Below are 21,679 nucleotides of genomic sequence, written 5' to 3'. Positions count from 1 at the left end.
CTTACCTTATTGGTATATAAAGTAGTTGGGAAATTCTTGGAATTACCTAGTTCTCAGCATTTTATTAAGGCACCATACCAGTTTACCAGATGAATTAATATTAGGTGCCCATTCTATGCCTGGTCCCTTTCCATGCTTTATAACCTCTCTAATTCACTTCTCAGAAGAATCCTATGGGCTAAGGGTTCATTTTGTTCTCAGTGTATACAGTTCAGGAAATTGAAGCTCGAAGAAGTACTCTTTGCCCAAAGTCACTCAGCTCTTAAGCAGCCAGACTGAGGTTTGAGCCCAGGTCTGCTTTCTCCGGAGGCTGTCTCCTCTATGACTCTTCCATGTATATTAGCCAGGGAGTTAGGGACTGTGAAGTACACATTACGAAAATGTGTAAAAACTTAGCAAGATTTGTAAAAAGTGGTTTCTTAAACTGTTTTAGTTCTCTGGAGGTGACTATCTAGGAACATAGAATATTTTCTGAAGGAAAATATTCAGACAGCCAAAATAAGTCTTGGAAATTTGGAGGAGTCCAGCATGAATGTTTCCTATTTCAGTTTCCATGATATAATGCAAGCTTTGGACAATCATTTCCGGACTTAAGAGATTTGAATATACTGTTGTCTATTCCTCTGGGAACTTGGGTATTTAAAACAACAGAGTAGTGATTTCTTAGAACAGTGATTTTGTAAAGCATATTCACAAAAGGACCTTTATTAATGACATCTGTGTGCTTGGAGACAATCCAGTGTTCTATTTCCCTCCCGCCACCGTGTTTTTTCCCTTCAGGGAGGATGGACGGCTCTCATGTGGGCGTGTTATAAAGGCCGCACTGAGGTGGTGGAGTTGCTTCTTTCTCATGGTGCCAACCCAAGCGTCACTGGTCTGGTAAGCGTTGAGAAAAAACTCATCTGTGATATAAGTGGTCAGTTGTTTTAGAGAATACTTAAGGCTGGACTTCATAATGAATAAAAATGATCTAGATCTTACTAAAGATAATAATGCAGAATGTGATTTCAAAACATAATGAGAGAAAAAACACAATGAAGTTTTTTCTCAAACTAATTTCTCTTTTTTTGTCAACAAAAAGGCAACTCTTGGAGCTTAAATATTAATTATAACTATATAACATTTTCAAAAGGAGATTTTGAAATCCTTAAGTCTTGCCTGTTTTCAGTGAGTATGCATTCTCAATCTAAACTTTTCTTAAAGAAGGGAGACCATACCGTGTCCATACCACTTTTCTGTACATTCTTGTAGGTAGTAGTACCTGCCTTATTACTTTGCTTGAGACTTGATCTCAGACTGCAGGTTAGTTGTTTTATTGATGAGGGGTTTCCCTTCACAATGTATATGTATGTCAATCATCACATGGTGCACTCTAAATTTCTTATAACTTTATTTGTCAGTTATACCTCAGTAAGACTGAGAAAAAGAAATGGTTTTATTTCAGTTAATGGAAGGATTATAAAGAAAGGTTTCACATTCTTATTAGTCTTACCTGTTAGATAATCACATTGAATGTGTTGACTCTATAAGAATACATGTGTTCATAATGTATAGTTATTTAAGGTCGAGTACATCTTTGTTCCCGGTTATGTATTATGAGCATTATGTGTATTTTTAAAGTGGAGAATGGTCTGCAACTTGAATTTTAAAGATACGACTTTGTATTACTCCCTTTGTTATTTCCTCTTCTTAGGAGATGTGTTGTAAATATCCACCTAAAAGACCTTTTCTCTCCCTCCTGTCTCCCTACTGCCCACCTACCTGTCTCCCAGCAGTACAGTGTTTATCCCATCATTTGGGCAGCAGGGAGAGGCCATGCAGATATAGTGCATCTTTTGCTGCAAAACGGTGCTAAAGTCAACTGCTCTGATAAGGTAGGTCAGCAGGGTCTTTCCAGGTTCCAGTTCATATTATGTCCACTCAGTGTGTCTAACTTACAAGTATTTTCATATGATCTCATGAGGCTGCTCTGACATACCTTATGTTTATATATATTAATGTATTTTATATAGACTTAATGTATTTTGTGTAGACTGACATCTCATAGGTGGGTTCCTTCTAGGTGTTAAATACGTACTAAGTGTCCTTCCATTGTTTTTTATATCACGTTCATCATTCTTGGGAAAATAGATGGGGGTGCTTCTCTAGCTTCATTATTTGAAGTTTTCTATTATAACTCTTCTTTCTACCTTTGGTCCTGTCTGCTTTCTCTGTATTGTTGCCAGATGACCTTTTAAAATTCATTTTGTTCTCTCTCTCTCTCATACTTGGAATCCTAAAGACATCAAATCTGTTGATGCCTGATGTATAAAGATAATCCTTGCTGCCCTTTTTCCTGCTATCTATACCCTTAAGCTACCTTGCATGCTGAACTATCAAATGATGCAGGTTCCTGAACGCGTCTGTTCTCAGGCCTGCACGCCTTGCCCGTGCTCTTTCATAGTGTGGAGTGCCCTCTCCTCCTCGTCTGCTTAGCCTGCGTTCACCGGTCACCCTCAGCCTGTGTGCTAGCAGCTCCAGAAGGCTCCCAGGATTTGATTCTATTCGTTTTTTGCAATCGTTAATCCCACAAATAGTTAATAAGTATGTATTTAATTGTGTCATTCTTTCTTGCTTTTGGGGAGCTTTGATGGCTCCTGCAGTTCCAGGACAAAGCCTAGACTTCTCAGTTTCCCCGTCTGTCCTCCCAGGTGTACTTCTTGCTGCTTCTCTCCGTATGCACTATGCTTTTAGACAAAAGATTGTCTACCATTCTGTGAACTTTCACGAGTTTCTATGAAGTGTGTGTGTGTGTGTGTGTGTGTGTGTTTATTCTGTTCCCTCTGCTAGGAGTGTTACTACCTCCTCTGCCTGATGAACTCCTGTGTATTTTTTCAAGGCTCAGTTGAGATGTTGTCTTCTTTGTTCAGTCTCCTTTACTTACCTAGTCAGCTTGGATGCTCCTTGTTCCATCCTGTCCGTGTTCTCTGTCCACACCTCCAGTAGTGCACAAAAGTTCTGTTGGTCGAGGCTGGTATAAAAAGTAGGCATTTATTAAATGTTCGTTTCAATCTGCAGTCTCCTATGTAGGTAAAAGTCACAGTGAGTATTCATATTATCTCTCATTTGCCAGACTCCCCAAAGATAAAGCATCGCTTTTATGCATGATTTGTATTCTCTGATGTCTTTTGAATCATGTTCCAGCGGAAGGTGCTTGTGAGTGCAGTTTCTGGGCTGAAGTTTACTTTGTCAAGTATAGAGCTGGTCTGGGGTGGTTGGTGGTGAGGAGCTCAGACTGAAGCCAGGCTTGTTGGGTTCATGGATCTTGCTCCGCCTCCTAGTAGCTTTGTGACTTTGAGCCTGTGATTAACTTCTCAGGGCCTCATTTGCTCATCTGTGAAAATGTGATACTGTGATTTGTACTTACTCCTGTGATAAGGATTACATGAGTTAACCCACATAAAGTAGCTAGAACCATGTTTGGCACTTGGGTGTTACTATTTTTGACTATAGTCAGACTGTTGGACTTCAGATTGTATTTCACAAGATAAGGAAAGTAAAGAAAGCTTATTAGAAATTAGAGCCTATGTGACTTTGTGGTGGAAAAATTGTCACTGATTGTAACAGTTAAAGTTGGTTAAAATACATTTCATGAAGTAGTTAACCATCTATTCAAAAATAAAATGGGAGAAATATGTCTGGGATTATATGATTGATGTAAACATTAATCTGTGAATACTCTATGTTGAGAGCTAGTTTCTTTTCATATACCTTTGATAATAATTATGAATTTATTATTTTTTAACAGTATGGAACCACCCCTTTGGTTTGGGCTGCACGAAAGGGCCATTTGGAATGTGTCAAACATTTATTGGCCATGGGAGCTGATGTTGATCAAGAAGGAGCTGTAAGTATCTTTTCTACTTTAACCACTGGTGGTGGAGATAATTAGTTTTAAGAGAGAGGATATTTTTTCCTTATTATATGCCAAGAAAAATTTCCCTGCAGTTCTTAAATGGTGCTTAAAAAGCAAATACTTTCATTTAACCTGATAGATATATTATAAATATTATGTATCATAAACATGTGCTTTTAAGGATTTATTGCTAATGCACATAAATTTTGGGAGGCTAAAACTATACAGAACATCTTTTAATAATCTTAGGGTAATTATAATACTCCCCAGATCAAATAGTTTGAAATACTGCCGTGGAAAGAATTTTTGTTCTGTTAAAATATCTTTTCTTTACAATGTAAAAATAATATAATTTTTTGATATTTTTATCTGTGACTTGTTTTCCTTCTCTAATAGACAGATTTGAAAAAGTCAAAAATCAGTGATCAACATCTAGAAAAGCTTAAAAGTTGGTTCCGTGTATGTTACTGACTAGCAGTTATTGATTCCTTATTGAGTACCTGCTGTGCACCCAGCCTTGTGCCAGACGTGCTGGGGATACTGGAGAAGCCTGTCAGGCTGCTTTTCTCTTGAGCTTGTAAGAATATGGTTAAAGGAGATGACATTTGTGCACAGGAAACAATACAGACTTCTATTTACATAATTAAGTATTATATGAGACGGATCATAAAGGATGCTGAGAAGAGTTGCTACCAAATCTCTGGCTGCTGTGTAACAAAAGTGAACTCAAAATCATGCTTGACTTCTTGGCATAATACCAGCTAGCTCCTCCTGTTTTCCATGTTGACAGGAGCTACTAATTGCTGACCTTCAGGGGATGTATAATGTTTTAGTGCTGTGTGGAGGTGCAGCGTGATTCTTACCCAGCCGTGGAAGTCATACCTTTCACGTGCCTCCTTTCTGGACAGTTTATCGAGTAGCTGAGTGTCTTGTCTCTATGATTACTGACTGCTAAAGAATCTGAAAAGGCTGTGTTATCTTAATATTGAGAGAATTATGGCTTAGTTTGGGGGGCTGATACAATAACTGAAATATTTCTATAATAAAATTGTATGACATCTCAGTAGATCCAAATCTCAAGAATAAATTTTAATACTTCTTTTGCAGTGAGTCAGATTCTTCTATTAGGTGATTTATTGTTATAAATTAAATGTGCAGTTCTTTTTTTTAAGAGAACCACTAAAAATAAGATAGTTTGAAAGTGTGGTTTCTAGATCACTGTGAAAGGCAGAAGAAAATGCAATTATTTTTATTGAAATATTCTATAGCTTATGAGTTCATGGCTTTACTTCAGTTTTTCCTATAGATTTTATTATAGAGAATTCTGTTTGAAGTCTGATTGACCTTACTTTGGATTCTTTAGAATGTGTTTAATTTTGAATCATCCTATCACCAGTTTTATACGTCAGTACTTTAACGAGAGTCCAATTTCAGATTATCGTTTAAAGAATTGAATGTTAAAACAGTCCTACTGGCTGAAGAGGATTTGTGTATCTTCAAAAATGGAAAAATATGCTTCCTGGCCATTTTTCGTGTATGTTTGCTGATTTATATTGGCATTTTATTATCAGAAATAACTGTTAATAATAGGCCACCTATTTGAAAATACCAGTTTTTTGATTATGGCGTAAGTTATATATTTCCTAAAATTGCTAATTTTTTTTTTGGTTTGTTTTTTAGAATTCAATGACTGCACTTATTGTGGCAGTAAAGGGAGGCTACACACAGTCTGTAAAAGAAATTTTGAAGAGGAATCCAAATGTGAATTTGACAGATAAGGATGGGAACACAGCTTTGATGATTGCATCAAAGGAGGGACATACAGAAATTGTGCAGGATCTACTTGATGCTGGGACATATGTGAACATACCTGACAGGGTAGGTTACTTACGTAGAATTTGTCTTCCAGTGGTGGCATTGATGACGGTTACCTTAATTTCTCACCACCTTTCAAGATTCTTCGTGCGTGACAAACATTTGTTTTAAGATGTTTTATTTCTACCTTTAGAACTAATAAGTTAAAAACTATTCAGTCTTTGTGAAGGGGGTTCTTTTTAATTTTTTTCAAATAATATTGTTAATTGAAAATGTGATATTGAGACTGTGTTGTTTCATGGTTGGTGTTATTCATTGTTCCAAGGCCTGCAAGTACCACCCTTACACTTAGAATTTTCAAATTTGTGTCTCTTCCGCTGACCTCTTCTCAGAAGTCTGCACTCGTATGTCTAGCTCTGCTTGAACTCTCCACTTGAATGTCTGCTGGGCTTCTTAACTTATGGCAGAGCAGGTGTCGTCTTTGTTTTGTCCCAGTCCTGCTTTTCCCTCAGTCTCCTCCATCTTAGTAAATGGCGTTGCTCTCCACCCTGCTATTAAAGCCCCCAGTCCTGCACATTAGTCTTGTCTTCTTCTTTTCCTCACCTGCCACATCCAGTTCTTCAGCGGGCTCCACTGACCCCCCTCCGGACCGTGTCCTTTATCTGTCCGCTTCCCTTCACTTCTGATACATCTCCCGCTCCAAGCCACCGCCTCCCTTGTTACAGCAGCAGCACCTTACCTGGCTTTTCTCGTCATCTCTGATTTATTCTCCACACTGTTCTCAGGGTGATCTTTGAAGCAATACATCGTATGTGTACTCCTTTGTTTTAAAGTCATCTAAGGCTTCCTCCTGCTCATAGGATGGATGTGACTTCCTTAGTTTGTCAGCAAGACAACGTCGTTGTCTTGCCTAGCTCTTTGTCTTCCTTTTGTACCTCTCTCCCTCCTGTTTCAACAGGTTGCAGCCATTTTAACTTACTTTCCCTTCCTTGACCACACTGATCGTGTTGCTGGCTTGGGGCCTCTGTACCTGTGCTCTGTCTGGGATGCTGGGCTTCCTGACCTGCATGTGGCTTGTTCCTCCTTGTCCTTCTGATCTCAGATTAAGTAGCACCTCCTCAGAAAGGTCTTCTCCAACTAGCCAACCCAAAGTAGCCACCCAGTCACCTTCTATCATGTCACTGTATTTTATTTGCATTACATGTATCTGAGTTTTTATTTGTGTTTATTGTATGTTGTCTGTTAGTCTCCTCTAGACTATAAATTCTCCTGGAACTAGGACCTTGTCTGTCTTACTTCCTAGGGCCTTGAACTGTGTGCGTGGCACATAGTAAGCAGTGAAATATTTATAACCTTTTATTAATTTAATAGTCTGGACCCACATTAATGCTAACATTCTCAACTAAAATGTGTCTGCCATGGGTTTATTTATACTTTTAATGTAGTAGTTTTAAGATACTATATCATAGACTGAATAATCCTCAGGGACCTGCATCTTGATTTAGAGCACACTGGGGCCCACTTAGGATTGAGATGAACCGCAGCTCATGGAATTGCCCAGCGCAAACCTGTACAACTGAATTGTAATTTAGCATTAAAAAAAGGCCATTTCCAGTATTTGAAGTAGAGGAATATATAATTAATAATGATGATTGCTTGGCAACTATAATTTCAGGGCAGAGATGTGCTTATGAGGTAATGAACTTCATCTAAGCCTAGTACTGGGGTGTGAGCCAGTCTTGTGCACTGTGGGCCTGTAATGCCAAATGGATAGACTTTAGATGCTGTTCTGGGAACTGACCTTCTCCTCTAATTACATGTGGTTATAAATCCACAGATGGCTCTAGCTTTATGACTCCCTTTTTTAGAACCCATGGTTTTGATCATGTAGCATTATTCCAAGGGATCTGTATTATGTAATTGCCAGTGTTCATCTGGTTGATTGACAGCCACCGTGTCACTTTATTTAATTTACTTTTGTAATGGGAGGTTACCTTTGAAGAGAATGGCTTATTGTTCTGGGTGACTTATCTTTCTAAACTTTTGTCCTGGGATTTCACGTATAAATGTCCTCATTCTAAGGTATAAAGTCTTCTGTCTTTTATTCTGAAGGCTATTAATATTAATATTAATATTAGTTAACTAAATTAATATTAGTATTAATATTAGTTAACTAAACATTTTCTGTTATTTAGAGATAACTTTTTTCCAAGACATGTTTCAGAAGAAAGTCTTATTTTAACACATGATTAATCTTAACTTCAGAACAGTGTTTTTTGTTCTCATCCTCAATTTGTCTTTTTGTCTTTTTAGAGTGGAGATACTGTGTTAATTGGGGCTGTCAGAGGTGGTCACGTGGAAATTGTTCGAGCACTTCTCCAAAAATATGCTGATATAGACATCAGAGGACAGGTGTGTGGGCCTACAGTGCTGCTGTTATCTTTGAGTACAGTTGGTTGTGTATGTTGGCTGATTATAATGTCATTTTTCCAGCTCTCCTGTGGAGATGTACTTACAACCCTCATGTAGTTAGTGGATGCCTGTATTGTTAAGTTTCACCGCCATTATGATGGAATTTCTGTACTAATGTCAAATTAGGTTTAAATAGAAGTAAACCAAAAAAAGGCTCATGATTTTTAGATACATCTCCCTTACTAGTGTCTAAATACATTTAATCCTAAAATACCTAGTTTATGATCCTGAGATAGTTGGTGGCGCTTGGAGTAAATGTGACTTATTTTCTTTCATATTCTCTCTCTGTTTTGTTTTCTTCATCTGTATTTTGTTCTTCTATTCCTGTTGTTTTGTCTTTCTTCTCCCTTTTCCCCATTCTGCTTGCCTTTCCCGGGACCACTTGGTGATGCCTGTGGACTTTGCTTGAGACAGTCATAGCTCACAGAGCTGTAAAGGGAATTAATTTTAGATAAAATCTTCCCTAAAGTTATGAATTTATCCAGTATGTCAAGAGCTTTAGATTTAAAAGAATCTGTACTTAACAGCCCGTTTTGTTGTTGGACAGTCTACAGTTCTGCTCAGTTTTTTCCTTTTATTTAGCTTATATCCAAATCAACTTTTGAATCAAACTAATAAATACTATGCCAAATGCTATGAGAGTCCTAACATGGGTCCCTTGCCTGTAAGAAACACGTATTTTAGTTAGGAAGGTTTAGTTTGTTTTGTTTATATTTATTCTTATGTTCTTACATAAAGAGTGATGCTGCTTTTGATGTAAGTTAGTGTATAATTGACCACCCAATGGCAGAGTCTTGAGGAGGGAGAGTGGGCACTGAGGACAGCTTTTGAGGGAAGGTAGAATTTGAGCCAAGTTTGAAAGATGGGTTGGATTTAGATAGGAGAAGAAAAGAAGGCTGGGTATTTCTGGCAAGGATAGTGGAGTGATGGGATGAGAAAATTCAGGAAAATGGGAAAGTGAAAGACTGTACTCCTTAGCTGGTGACTAAATCAGGTTGTCAGTGGGATGGTGGGGATGGGGGGATGGAAATAGAAAGAGATGTAGGGCCAGTGAGGTTTGAGTGCCAAGCTTAGAAAGTTCGGAAGCTAGTGTACAGTTTTGAGAAGGGAACTGCCACTGGGGAAATCTTGGTATATGAAACTTCATGTGGCTGCAGCACAACGTCATTCATGATCTTTTAAGATAATATATTTTCCTAAAAGTCAGTGACTGGATCACCTGTTTAGACTTTAACCTAACTCCTTGCTGTCTGTCAGTTCTCTTTTCCTACATTTTAGTCAGTTTATTGTTCTCGAGCTCTGCTTTCAAAGTCCATATGGATCTATTTTTGGTTTTTGAACTAGATAGGATTTTAAAGGATCTGATGAAGATCAGTATATGGGTGCAAAATGGAGATTTAAAAAGCTAAAAATTATCAAAGCGATTCACCTTTTGTTGGTGTAGTACATTCTCATGCATTAGTTTTTGAAAAGACTGGACAGAGAAGAAGCCAAAAGCCAAGGGTCAGAATATGTACATGACTTATCAAAGGATATAGAGCTCAGGTATTGACGGCTTCCAACACAGGGCAAGGTCCTGAAATCTGATCGAATTCCAAAGCATACTTTACCTTACCAACTATTGGAGTTGCTGCTTTCCAAGTCAAGTAACTGAAAGTTTTCCTAGGCCTCTTTTGTAAAGAATTTCTCACAAGTAAATGCAAGATACAATAAGGATTAAAACTCTTTTCCACCATGCTGCTTGTTGGTAAGATCTATTAATGCATTCTGACAGAATTGTTAATAATGATGACATTTACCAACAATAGTTTTTAATATTATGTCTTGTCTGAAGTAATTGTTGATTTTTTTGATTTCCTAGGACAATAAAACTGCTTTGTACTGGGCTGTTGAGAAAGGAAATGCAACAATGGTGAGAGACATCTTACAGTGCAATCCAGACACTGAGATATGCACAAAGGTACAAATGACGTTCTGTCCTCAGCGATGCCTAGTGCTGAGTATTGGTACTGCTTATTTTTTTCAGTTTTTACAATTGTTTGATACTAAAATTATCTTGATTTTACTGGTAACATTCTGTGTTAAATTGAGGAGTAATTTTGTATCCTCTTAGGAGTTAAGCATTCACAGCAGCAGAATATGTTGTACAGTTTGTTACTTTAATTAAATTCTTTCAGAAAGTACGGTATCAGCTATTCAGAAATTGTGGGCAGGTCATTTCCTCAGAATTATTTTGTGCTCCTGTTGTTTGGAATGCAGAGCACATTTCCTTCTAAAAGATCTTTGTGAGTGGTTACTGGTTCCCCAAACTGACCACTTTAGTCTGTTTTACTCAAATCATGTGAAAAGTATAAAACTGTTTACGACTTCAGTGATTGCATTTGGCCTTATGTGTAATAGTTTTCCATGGGAAAAATACATTTGAAATTCTGGCTTGAAATGGCAGGATTTCTTAATGAATAAAGCATACTTACAGAATCATCTATAAGACAGTCCTATTTTATATGCTGGGGATTGGAGCAGCATCTTCTAAACCAGTAGTGGTGCCTAGAGTGCCCTAGGGCAGAGCGTTTCCTGGGATGCCTTCTGGTTTGCACGTGGTGGCTCCTTGGTAATCTTGTTTCTTTTTCTTTTGGACCTATGTGTCAGCTACTGTGGCTGCATGTGGCTTCTGACCAAATTTTGCTCTTTAAAGCAGAACTATGATCTCTTCTTATTTCTCTTAATTTGATTTTGAAAGCAGTTATGAACTCCTTTGAGGTTTCCGAAGGCATACTGCTTGTATCAAATTGTTTACCCTCTTATACTCAGGTCTTCAGGTACACGGAGGTGCTGGTATAAACATCGGAAAATCTAGACGCTGGGTCCCTGGACACCGACAGGCTGGGTGGTGGTTGGTGGTGGGGAGATGGTGAGAAGGGGTTGGAGCTCTGGAGGAGCTGCCCCAGGTGTCAGCGGGGGGACTTGGGGAACGGCAGGAGCAGCGAGCTCAGGGCGGAAACAGCTGATGAGCAGCGGGGCACGTCCCTTGCCGGCCTGAGTGATATAAGGGTATTTTGATACAAATATTGGTTGTGAAAGGAAAAGCACTTTCTTGTTAGTTTTTACAACTCTGCTTTCTTGAGAATATTTTCAGTATAGACTGGTCAGATGCTTGAATTCTTGACATGTGTGTTTATGTGACTTTAGACATTTAGGAGTAAAGGTATTAATCTGGCAAACATTCTTATCTGTGTGCACAGGATGGTGAAACACCTCTTATAAAGGCTACCAAGATGAGAAATATTGAAGTAGTTGAGCTGCTGCTCGATAAAGGGGCCAAAGTGTCTGCTGTGGACAAGGTAAGACCCCCGTGCGGCGAGCAGGACTGGTTTGGCGGAGGGCTGTGGTGGGCTGACCTGTACGTTTGGTGGGCTTAACGGGGGTCTGATTGTCTTTTGTGGAGGGACAGATTACTTGCCGGGGATTTCTGGGTGGGATTTTGATGCTGTGTTATCCTCTTGGCTGTCCTGATAGCATCTGAGGGGTGGGCGGGCTCAGTTTGCTATTAAAGAAGCTGCGGCATGTGCTCCTTCTCCAGCTCATACCCGTGACGCGGAGCCGCTCGGCCTGCCGTACAGGGAGGGTGTCGTCAGCTGCAGACCTTGTTGCAGACAAACAGGAGGGAGGAGTCCAGAGGGGCTGGAGGAGGGAGGCTCTCAAAGCAGGTTGGCACTAACGCTCACTAACAGGAGCGGAGGTGTCCTGCCGGACGTCCTTGCCGTGATCATTTTAGAGAAATACTCATATTTTCCATAATAAATTTGACTCTAAATTGCTTACTTCATACAGAATTGATTCCTGGTTTTAGTTTGTTTTCATTTTAAGCAGGTTCTTTCTCTACTTCAAATTGATTTCCTCTCAGAAAAAAGGTGAATTGATATATCTATGAACTAAGAAATATAGATTTTTCCCTCCAAATATATAGCTAGATATATAATATGATTTGAATAATCTATAATAGGTTGAAGTTTATCTTTCTATTATTCATGAGACAGTCAAACAAAAACCGCAGAATTAGTATATATTTGCTTTTTATTTTATCAAGAAACATTATTTTAAAAATATCATAAATACCTCCCATCTATCATTAAGTTATTAATATTTATTAATTAATAATACAGTATAATAAATATTATTATTAATAAGGCAATGATTATATTCATATAAAAGAAAGAAAATATGAAGAAAAATTTTAATATTAAAAAACTAGAAAGGCCATAAAGTCAGAGAGAAGTTTTTGAAATGGAATGTATTTAACTTTCAAGAAAACTTTGTTTTTCTCATTCTGCTGTTGACTGATTTTTGGCACTGGTCCCCTAATTTGCAGCAAGGAACCACTGGACTGGGTGCCCTTTAAGGTTCTAATGGCCTTGTTAATTCTGTAGCATGCCATTTATAGATAACTGTTTCATAATCATTAAGTTCCCTGAAGGACTCTCTTGGAATCGTGTTGTGTATTGCTTTGCCCTGAGTCAGCACATACTTGCTGATAAGCACTCGTGTTACTCAGAATGTTCTTGGAATGAATGTTCATTCATTCATACATAATTGCTAAGGATGGATACGGTGCTGCTTGCTAGAATTTGGAATACCAACTTGTAAAAGTCTTGAACCTACCTCTTCATAGAGGATTTCATTAAAAAAAATTTTAGAACAAAGATTAATGTTATTTTTACCTAGCCCAAGCCAATCACTGAGCTCTGTGTATCTTCAAAGTGATGGCAGGGTATGTTAATGTCTTTTCTGCATTTTCAGAAATTTTGTGTCTGGCTAACATACCACTGATGGTATTTCTGCCTTCTCACAGGTTTGGGGATAAGGAATGGGAGTCAGGTGGAGAAATAAGATGATGAAATTCAGTTTAGATGTGTTTAGTTTGTAACCAGACATTCAGAAGGCTGTGGCCAACAGGCCTTGGGAATAGAATCTGGGCAGGAAATCAAGGCTGCTGATAGGAATTTTGCAGTTGGTTACCAAGAGCAAGAGATAAGAGCCACGTGGATGTGACTAAGGTAATCAGTTTGAAAGAAAGATGAAAGCTGAGATCAAACTTTATGACGTCTGTCACATTCTGGTTTGTTTTATAATTGTGCATATTTATCCAGTCTCTCCAAATTCTGTTGTCACCTGGTTAGTCATGGACTGTTTTGTCTTCTTTATGTCCCCTGAACTATCCAGCACAATGCCTTCCTATAGTGAGCTCAGTACAGAGTTATTGTGCCATATTTAGGATGTAGGGAGAGAATCTAGAAAAGGAAGAAGTAGACCTGAGGCAGAAAAGGAAAGTCAGAGGCAAGATAAGGTCGTGCTGTGGAATCTGCAGGAAGAGCTGTGCACATCATTCCCGTTTAGTGTTCTGGAGAGAGCAGGGCGGGCGAGAGCCCAGCATTTGATTTGTTAACTTTTGGGCCATTGTCTTTAAGAGCGGTGTTTATGAAGTAGAGTGGGAGAGCACTTTGCAGGCTGAATTTTTTTTTAACGTTAATTATCATTCATGGATGTGAATACCAATGTGATTGGAGGCTAATGTTAAGGAGAGGTGAGAGCTGACCAGGGAAGAGGTTGTAGTAGCCAGTGAAGGATGGATACAATGTAAAGGCCTCCAAGGGAGGGAGTCTGCAGATGGAGCATCGTAGTGACAGAGGGCGTGGGGAGAGGCGAGAGGGCTCGTGCTAGTGGCACGTCAGCGTGGGTTGAGAAGCTTTCTGGACAAATGGAGAAAAACATTGTGAAGTAGAATATAAATCAGTTGAGGAAGGTGGTTGACATCTGTGGACAGAAGTATTTGGATGATGGACGGGATGGAAGTGGATCCAGGGCCTGGAAGGAGCCACAAGGAAAAAGCCTGTGGCTTGTCCTCTTTCAGTCTAGAGGGCTGTGTGGCAAAGAGTGCCTGAGAAAAGCTAGGGAGGGAGCTAGAGAGAGACATTGCAGGGGAGGTAGAGGTGAAAACTCATATTATTTGTGCATTTTTTAATGAAAAATATGAAAAGTTCAGATTTTCTGTCATTTTATAGAAACATGAAAGTTGTTACTCTGTATATACCATATGTGAAAAATGTGGAAGTTCAAGTTTCCTGGCACTGTTTTACAGAAAGGAGACACCCCTTTGCATATTGCTATTCGCGGGAGGAGTCGGAAACTGGCAGAACTTCTTTTAAGAAACCCCAAAGATGGACGGTTACTTTACAGGCCCAACAAAGCAGGCGAGACCCCCTACAACATTGACTGTAGCCATCAGAAAAGTATTTTAACTCAAATATTTGGAGCCAGTAAGTATTGGGTTTTGTCCCTGACTAGCTGTTAAGAAATGAATGTCTATGAAGAAACTAAGAGACCAATAGCACTTTTGCATTTATCACTTACCTGGAGATTTTTAAAGCTGAGAATGTTGTTATTTTACTGCAGACAAATAGTTTCTCCTTATCTAAAGCTCTTTCGCGTTGTATTGCAGCATTCTAAATTGAGCACATGCAGAGTCAACAGTCAGCTAGAACCTCTAAAAACCTAGCCTACTTTTCTAAAATCTTGTCCCCCATTATTCTCTCAGGTATACTTTGTGATTTTACCAAAATGCACTCTGTTTTCTGAGTGTGGCTTAGGGATTTAGCTTAAGTTATCCTTAGTGCCCACTTTCCCCACCTAAAGGCTGTGCCTTGAGGCAGTCAGTCATACACTACCTTACATCAAAAGCAGCATCACTCTTTGTGTTTATGTAAGAACATAAGAATAAACAAACAAAGTAAAACCTTCCTATCTAAAATACATGTTTCTTACAGGCAAGGGACCCAAACACTGGATTTTTCCAGCTTCCTTAATCTTTGCTAATTGGATCAATAAGAAAAAAAATTCATTTTGATTTGCATTGTAAAATTATTAGTGAGATGGAGATCTTTTAATATGTTCATAGGCTAATTGTGTTTTTGCCATTTTCCTCTTTGTATCCTTTGCCTACTTTTTTTCCCTTGGGTTTTAAAAATTTTTTAAAACCTGATTTTGTGTCTTTATATATTAAGGATATTGATCCTGGATCCAGCCTGTGTATTGTATCTCTCTTCCCAGCTTATTCTTTGTTTAAGGTGATGGGTTTTTTTTTAATTCCTCGTCCAAAAGTTACATAAATTTGTAGTTTATTTGTTGATCTTCTCCTGCAGTTCCAGCTTTAGTATTATGTTGAGAAAGAAAGACCTTTTCCACACAATTATTTTAATAAAGGTTTTTTCTCCTATGTTTTCTTCTAGTACATTTATAGTTTTAAACTTTTTACATTTAATTTTTTTAATGTTTCAGAAATCATTTTTGTTAAAGTATGAGATGTAGAGTTTTATTTATTAAAAAAAAAAACTGGATGGCTGACTTCTCCCGAACCACTTACTAAATCATCCTTTCCCCGCTGACTTGAGAAGCCACTTGTGTTGCTGTCCTGTGTGAGCCCTGTGATGTTCTAGTTATTGTACCTTTAGGATGTATTTTGATTCTTCTCCAAAGACTTTTTGGTAGTCTTTAAATTTTTTTTTTCATAGCTGTTCTTACATGTGCTTCTTGCTTTTCAATTTTTAAAAATATTCTCATGGATTTTTATTGGAATTGCCTTAAAGTGCTAGATTAATTTGGGGAGAATTGCTGTCACTAAGTCATTGAACCTTTCTGCCTAGAACCATAGAATGGTCTGTTTCCTCTGCTTACCTGCTGTATTCTTCACTAACATTGCACAGCCTTCTTTATGTAGGTATTATGCATATTAAATTGATTCCTATGGACTAGTTTCTGTTTTAATCATTTTACAGATTCTAAAATGTACCTTATTCCCCATTTCAGCATCTCTGAAATTGGAATGTGTCTTATGATTGATGGATAAGAAAGCACTGTGTCACAATTTGGTGGTTTTTTTTTCTTTCTTAGCTGTACGTAATAATGATGCATCTTACAGTTAGTAGATATCTTAAGTTCTGTGAAATACGGTATTGAGAATCCCTGAACCTATTTTTACACAGGTCTGACCATTTAAAATGTGTTTTTTCTCTCATTAAATAAGCAATTAATAAATGAGGATTGATGTTCCTTTCTGGTAGTGATGTCTTCTCACCGTAAGGGATGGTGTGCTTGCACTCACAGGACACCTGTCCCCCACCGAGACCGGCGGGGACGTGCTGGGCTACGATCTGTACAGCAGCGCCCTGGCGGACATCCTCAGCGAGCCCACCATGCAGCCTCCCATCTGCGTGGGGCTGTACGCGCAGTGGGGGAGCGGGAAGTCCTTCTTACTCAAGAAACTGGAAGGTAAAGGGCGTGTTTGTAAAATGTCTGTGTATATAACAGGGTTCTCTCTTGTGAATCTTTTTTTTTAAGTAAAGAAAAATTGTTTTATATTTGGGAATGTAGTTGATCCCCCACATAGTCATTTGAGTTCTCTTTCTCACACAAAGATCCCGAGTGGCTCCATCTGCGAGGAGGTTCCTAGACAGCACCCCACCCCCATCCTCCCACCTAATAATCTCACCTTTTGCTTGGCAAAATCATACCCATTCTTCAAGGACATGTTTCAGTATTGCTTGTAAAAGTTTTGCTAAGGTTTGTAGTAAGAATGACTTGTTTAGGGCTCTTTTGGGCTCAACACGTATCTTTAAGAGCAGTGATCCTCAAATGTAATTGTTGGGACAAGGGGTGAGGAGGAGCAGTAGTTTGAAGACATGTAGCAAAGTAATAATTTTTAGTTTTATATATGGAAACAGTACCTTGTTGAGTGTAAAATGCAAAGCACAAAAACATCAACAAAATCTTGACCGATGGGAACACATGAAAAAGGACTCTGCACCATCAGCATGAAGCAAGAGGGTGGGCGAGACAAGGGTGCGGGTAGGTGCGCCCCTAGGGAGCGAGTCTTATCAGAAGAGAACTCTGGTTAAAATGGTTAAGTAGCAGCATTCTGTCTCGGGATTTAGTAAGTGCTTAGTAAACATCTATGTTGAAAAGGTAAAATTTTCAAATTGTTTGAATTTGTATTTCTTGAAACAGAAATAATGTTTTCATATTAATTTCTCTTTCAGATGAAATGAAAACTTTTGCAGGACAACAGATTGAACCTCTTTTCCAGTTTTCATGGCTTATAGTGTTTCTGACCCTGCTGCTTTGTGGAGGGCTTGGTTTATCGTTTGCTTTTATGGTGGACCCAAATCTTGGGATAGCGGTGTCATTGAGCTTCTTGGCTGTCTTATATATATTTTTTAGTAAGTCTTTGCCTCTTATCATTTTCAAAGATACAGAGAATGTCAAAACTCATTGTTTTACATAAAGTTTTGTCTATATCTCCTGAAGTCTGTAAGTGATTTTCATAATTAGGTGAGAAAATAGATCTTTTTGCTATTTTTAAGTTGACCTAGAGACACATTGTCCCCATTGTGGCTGGAATGGCTTTAAAAACCAGTGCACTACTTGTTAATATTGAAGCAGAACTCTATTTTATTTTCCTTTTTATATGTTAATTAATGATTTATATATAATTCTTCTTTGAAAATAAGTCTTCATGACCATCACGGCATGCTCTTGAGCATCTTGATCATGACTGTAATTTTTATTTTATTTAAAAGCAAAGTAGAAAATATATATAATTCCCATTCCTGGGAGTGTCTTCAGTTGCAGGAAAGGAAATAGGTTTAATGTTGGAGGAACTGGTAACTTCAACAGTGACAGAGTTATAAACCCAAAGTCATTTACATTTGAATCTGAACTTACTATGTTTCTGTTCAAGGCATTATCCTTCTGATTGTGTTCCTTATGTCGTATTTTAATCAGTTTACTTTCCATTTTTCACATACGTCATGTATGTTGTGGGAGGTTAAGTAATTGAGGAATTCTTTGAGGAGTGGTTAGGGACCAGCTTCGGACCGTGAAAAATTATGCAAACCTACCTGTCACTACTTGATACTTGACTCTTTGGAGAAAAAAGGCTCCTTGACTAATGATTGTTCTGGATAATTTTTTATTTTTTTGAAACCGTGAATTTTAGTTGTCATTTACTTCGGTGGACGAAGAGAAGGAGAGAGTTGGAATTGGGCCTGGGTCCTCAGTACTAGGTTGGCAAGACATATTGGCTATTTGGAGCTCCTCCTCAAGCTGATGTTCGTGAACCCACCCGAACTGCCGGAGCAGACCACTAAAGCTTTACCTGTGAGGTGAGCTGGTTCCTTTACAGAAGTAACTTTTAATAAGATGAAACAAATTAAAGTTTATAATGCATCATTTCTCAATGTATGTTCCAAAAAACATTGGTCCCTTGACCTTTTCAACGTGAGAAATAAAACAAACATGCTCTGGTCAAATACGTTTGGGAAACACTTCATATTATATCTCCCTCTTGTACAGCAAAGGATCAGAGACACCCTTGTGTAACGAAATCTATTCAACTTTGATTTACCAAATTTTATTTGCGCGTAGACCCCTGTTCCCCGACTAGGACTCCTGTTACCATCCTTTGGACAAATTTGAAAAAAGCCCTGGGTCCAGGATGGAGTCCTGGTACCTCTTTACATCAGGTGCAACCTTGGCAGCTCAGCTTGTGCTCTGAGCTGCTCTTTCCTTATCTGTGGAAATGTATTTACTCGTTCGTCTAAAGTTGTTGTTAATATCAGATAGAAAATGTATGAGATGACTGGGACACTGTCCTGTACACTAGAAACTGGCACAGTGTAACTGACTACTTCAATTTAAAAAAAAGAAAACATCAGAAAACAGTTCAGAAAATATGAGAAACATGTAAGTCAAGGAACAAAGGAGGTAGAGGGCTCCAGAGGAAAGTAAAATGAAAAAAAAAAAAAAGTTAGAGAACAGAAAGCAAAAGGAATTCAATAGAAATTAGTAAAAGAATTAAATATGCACTAAAAGATTCATAATTTAAAAATTATTCTAAGATAAAATATGTGTAAGTTAAGGTGAAAATAAATGGGCCAAACCAGATAAAACATCAAAATTATAAGAGAGAAAGATAAAAGCATACAAGTGATTGGCATATAGGATTAAGAAAAGGATTTAAAATGAGCAGTTAAAATGAAAAAGGTAAAAAGAAAACACAGAGTAGACTAACAAAATTGGGAGGAATAGTTACACAGGAAATAAAACATTTTAATGAGTTGGTATTTTTAAAAAAGTTAGAACAGTTAAAACGGCATTAATCAAGACCACACGTACATATAGTACAACGTGATCCTATGTTGTATTTTGAAAGTGATGCCTGTCTGCTGGATTGAGATGAGAGTTTAAGGATAAAAGGGAAGGAAAGAACTAATGCAGAGATAATATCCATTCAGAGACTCAGAATACAGATTGTTCAGTTATTTCACAGAACTGTGAAAAAGAATATTTGACAAATTATTTCTAAATCTCTGGAAGATGTTTAAACTGTAAGTAAGACATTCTAAAGCTTGAGTTTGTAAATGGTGTTCAGTTCTTAATTACTCTATTTTCTCAAGGTTCTAATCTCTTCAGTTGGTGCTTAGAAAACTCTCTTTGTGCAGCTCTTTTTGGCTGTTACGGGTGCCACCTTTTGATCATCGCTCCACGAGATGTCTGATTCCTTGTCTAAGCTCTGTCATAACCGTTTTCCCTTTCTGCTTTTAGTCAGAATTGCTTCATATTGCTCTGCTACATTTTGTTGCTGTCTTTTCCTAGGAAAAGTGTGTGAGATGTTAGAGATGAAAGACACCTAATTACAGGTTGTTTTCCCTCCTCTTAGAATTGTAAAACCAACATCTTGAAAATGCCTTGAAGAAAATACAGGATAAATGATACAGAGAGACCATATGTTGGAATCTTTTCTTTGGCTCTCTGAGTAACGTTTTATTTCCCCTTTCTCCAAGATTTTTGTTTACAGATTATAACAGGCTGTCCAGTGTGGGTGGAGAAACATCACTGGCCGAAATGATCGCAACCCTCTCGGATGCTTGTGAAAGAGAGTTTGGCTTTTTGGCAACAAGGCTTTTTCGCGTTTTCAAGACTGAAGATACGCAGGGTAGGGCTTCCTTCTCTGTGTGTGTGTGTAGGGCTGAGGATGGGATGAGTGAGAGGCATGAAAACACGAACTGAGCATCAGGTTTGTCATGTGCTGTCACTGTGATGACTGGGATTTTCTAGATGCTTGATATGTAGATAATTGTTCAAACCATTTGTTGTACTACAGGTAAAAAGAAATGGAAAAAAACGTGCTGCCTCCCGTCTTTTGTCATCTTCCTCTTTATCTTTGGCTGCATCATTGCCGGAATTACTCTTCTGGCTATCTTCAGAGTTGACCCGAAACACCTGACAGTGAACGCTGTCCTCATATCAATTGCGTCTGTAGTGGGGTTGGCCTTTGTGCTGAATTGTCGTACATGGTGGCAGGTGCTGGACTCTCTCCTGAATTCTCAAAGGAAACGCCTCCATAATGCTGCCTCCAAACTGCACAAGTTGAAAAGTGAAGGATTCATGAAAGTAAGCGCTCCCTGGTTGTTAGAGGTGATGCTAATGTGAATATGCCGCCGCGGCCGTGCTCCCTGGGCTTAGGGAATGCACTCTCTAAGTGTTAGAGTGTTGTGTTTGTTCTTAGTTTCATTCCAGATTTTTTTTTCCTGTGAAAAATGCATATATGAAGTGGAAAAGTTGTAACAATAACATGTTTTTATAAAACAGACTTTTATACGATACTCAAGGAGCTGTCAGATTACTCCAGAGGTGGTCATTACGACCTGATAGTACAGGATCCTCCAGCGCCCAGTAGCAGACTGAACCACCAACACATACTAAGATAGGATCATACTTTTATAATGAAAAGGGACTTGATACAATATCTGCAGCCCCGTCCTTTGATCAAGGTCACGTGCCACCAGGGAGCCGGCTGTAGTGTGGTGTTTAGATCTTGTGGATTTGCGTTCAGATCTGTCTTCTGACATTCAGAGCATGTGATCTTGCCACGTAAGTCACTCAACCAAGTTTGTCCTTTTAAAATGGATGTGACAGTGCCTACCTCATGGTAAGGGTGGAAAGCTCTAATTTAGTGAAGTCACTTTGTACGGTGGACCCACCGCAGCTGACAGCGAGGCCCTTGGATTTCTTTCCCTCCTGTTAGGTCGCTTTCTCTCAGGCTTTTAGGAACTGTGCCTAGCTCTCCCCTGTCTTCAGCCCTGCCTGCCCTTTCTTTTGCACAGGTCCTTAAGTGTGAAGTGGAATTGATGGCCAGGATGGCAAAAACCATTGACAGCTTCACTCAGAATCAGACAAGGCTGGTGGTTATCATTGATGGGCTGGACGCCTGCGAGCAGGACAAAGTGCTCCAGATGCTGGACACCGTACGTCTTAACCATCTAAAAGCTTGCAGGTGTCACCCACGTGGCAGCTGAGAGAAGTAACTTCATGAGTATCTCAAGTGGAATTTGAATACTACTTTTTCATTTGTAAAAACAACCATCTTTTATGCAGGAACATAGC

The 21,679-nt window shown here is 38.6% G+C and overlaps 1 protein-coding gene across 7 annotated transcripts in view; it reads left to right on the top strand.

The window, feature by feature from the left end:
• KIDINS220 (kinase D interacting substrate 220) overlaps positions 1 to 21,679 on the top strand; it is a 90,024-nt gene that overhangs the window by 16,500 nt on the left and 51,845 nt on the right. For 4 of the 7 annotated variants that reach the window (XM_032496979.1, XM_032496977.1, XM_032496976.1 and 1 more), the window contains exons 5-18: positions 781 to 879; positions 1,773 to 1,874; positions 3,788 to 3,886; positions 5,576 to 5,773; positions 8,024 to 8,122; positions 10,044 to 10,142; positions 11,425 to 11,523; positions 14,319 to 14,496; positions 16,340 to 16,504; positions 17,272 to 17,451; positions 18,231 to 18,396; positions 20,077 to 20,228; positions 20,397 to 20,686; positions 21,400 to 21,540. In XM_032496979.1, the coding sequence (XP_032352870.1) occupies positions 781 to 879; positions 1,773 to 1,874; positions 3,788 to 3,886; positions 5,576 to 5,773; positions 8,024 to 8,122; positions 10,044 to 10,142; positions 11,425 to 11,523; positions 14,319 to 14,496; positions 16,340 to 16,504; positions 17,272 to 17,451; positions 18,231 to 18,396; positions 20,077 to 20,228; positions 20,397 to 20,686; positions 21,400 to 21,540 (2,067 nt within the window). The remainder of the gene's footprint in view (positions 1 to 780; positions 880 to 1,772; positions 1,875 to 3,787; positions 3,887 to 5,575; positions 5,774 to 8,023; positions 8,123 to 10,043; positions 10,143 to 11,424; positions 11,524 to 14,318; positions 14,497 to 16,339; positions 16,505 to 17,271; positions 17,452 to 18,230; positions 18,397 to 20,076; positions 20,229 to 20,396; positions 20,687 to 21,399; positions 21,541 to 21,679) is intronic. The other 3 variants (XM_014565315.2, XM_032496978.1, XM_014565313.2) reach the window with 1 other exon arrangement.

This window comes from Camelus ferus, chromosome 15, assembly GCF_009834535.1.
Source record: "Camelus ferus isolate YT-003-E chromosome 15, BCGSAC_Cfer_1.0, whole genome shotgun sequence".
In the NCBI taxonomy this organism is placed as follows: Eukaryota; Metazoa; Chordata; class Mammalia; order Artiodactyla; family Camelidae; genus Camelus; species Camelus ferus.
This window is presented reverse-complemented; position numbering and strand designations above follow the sequence as displayed.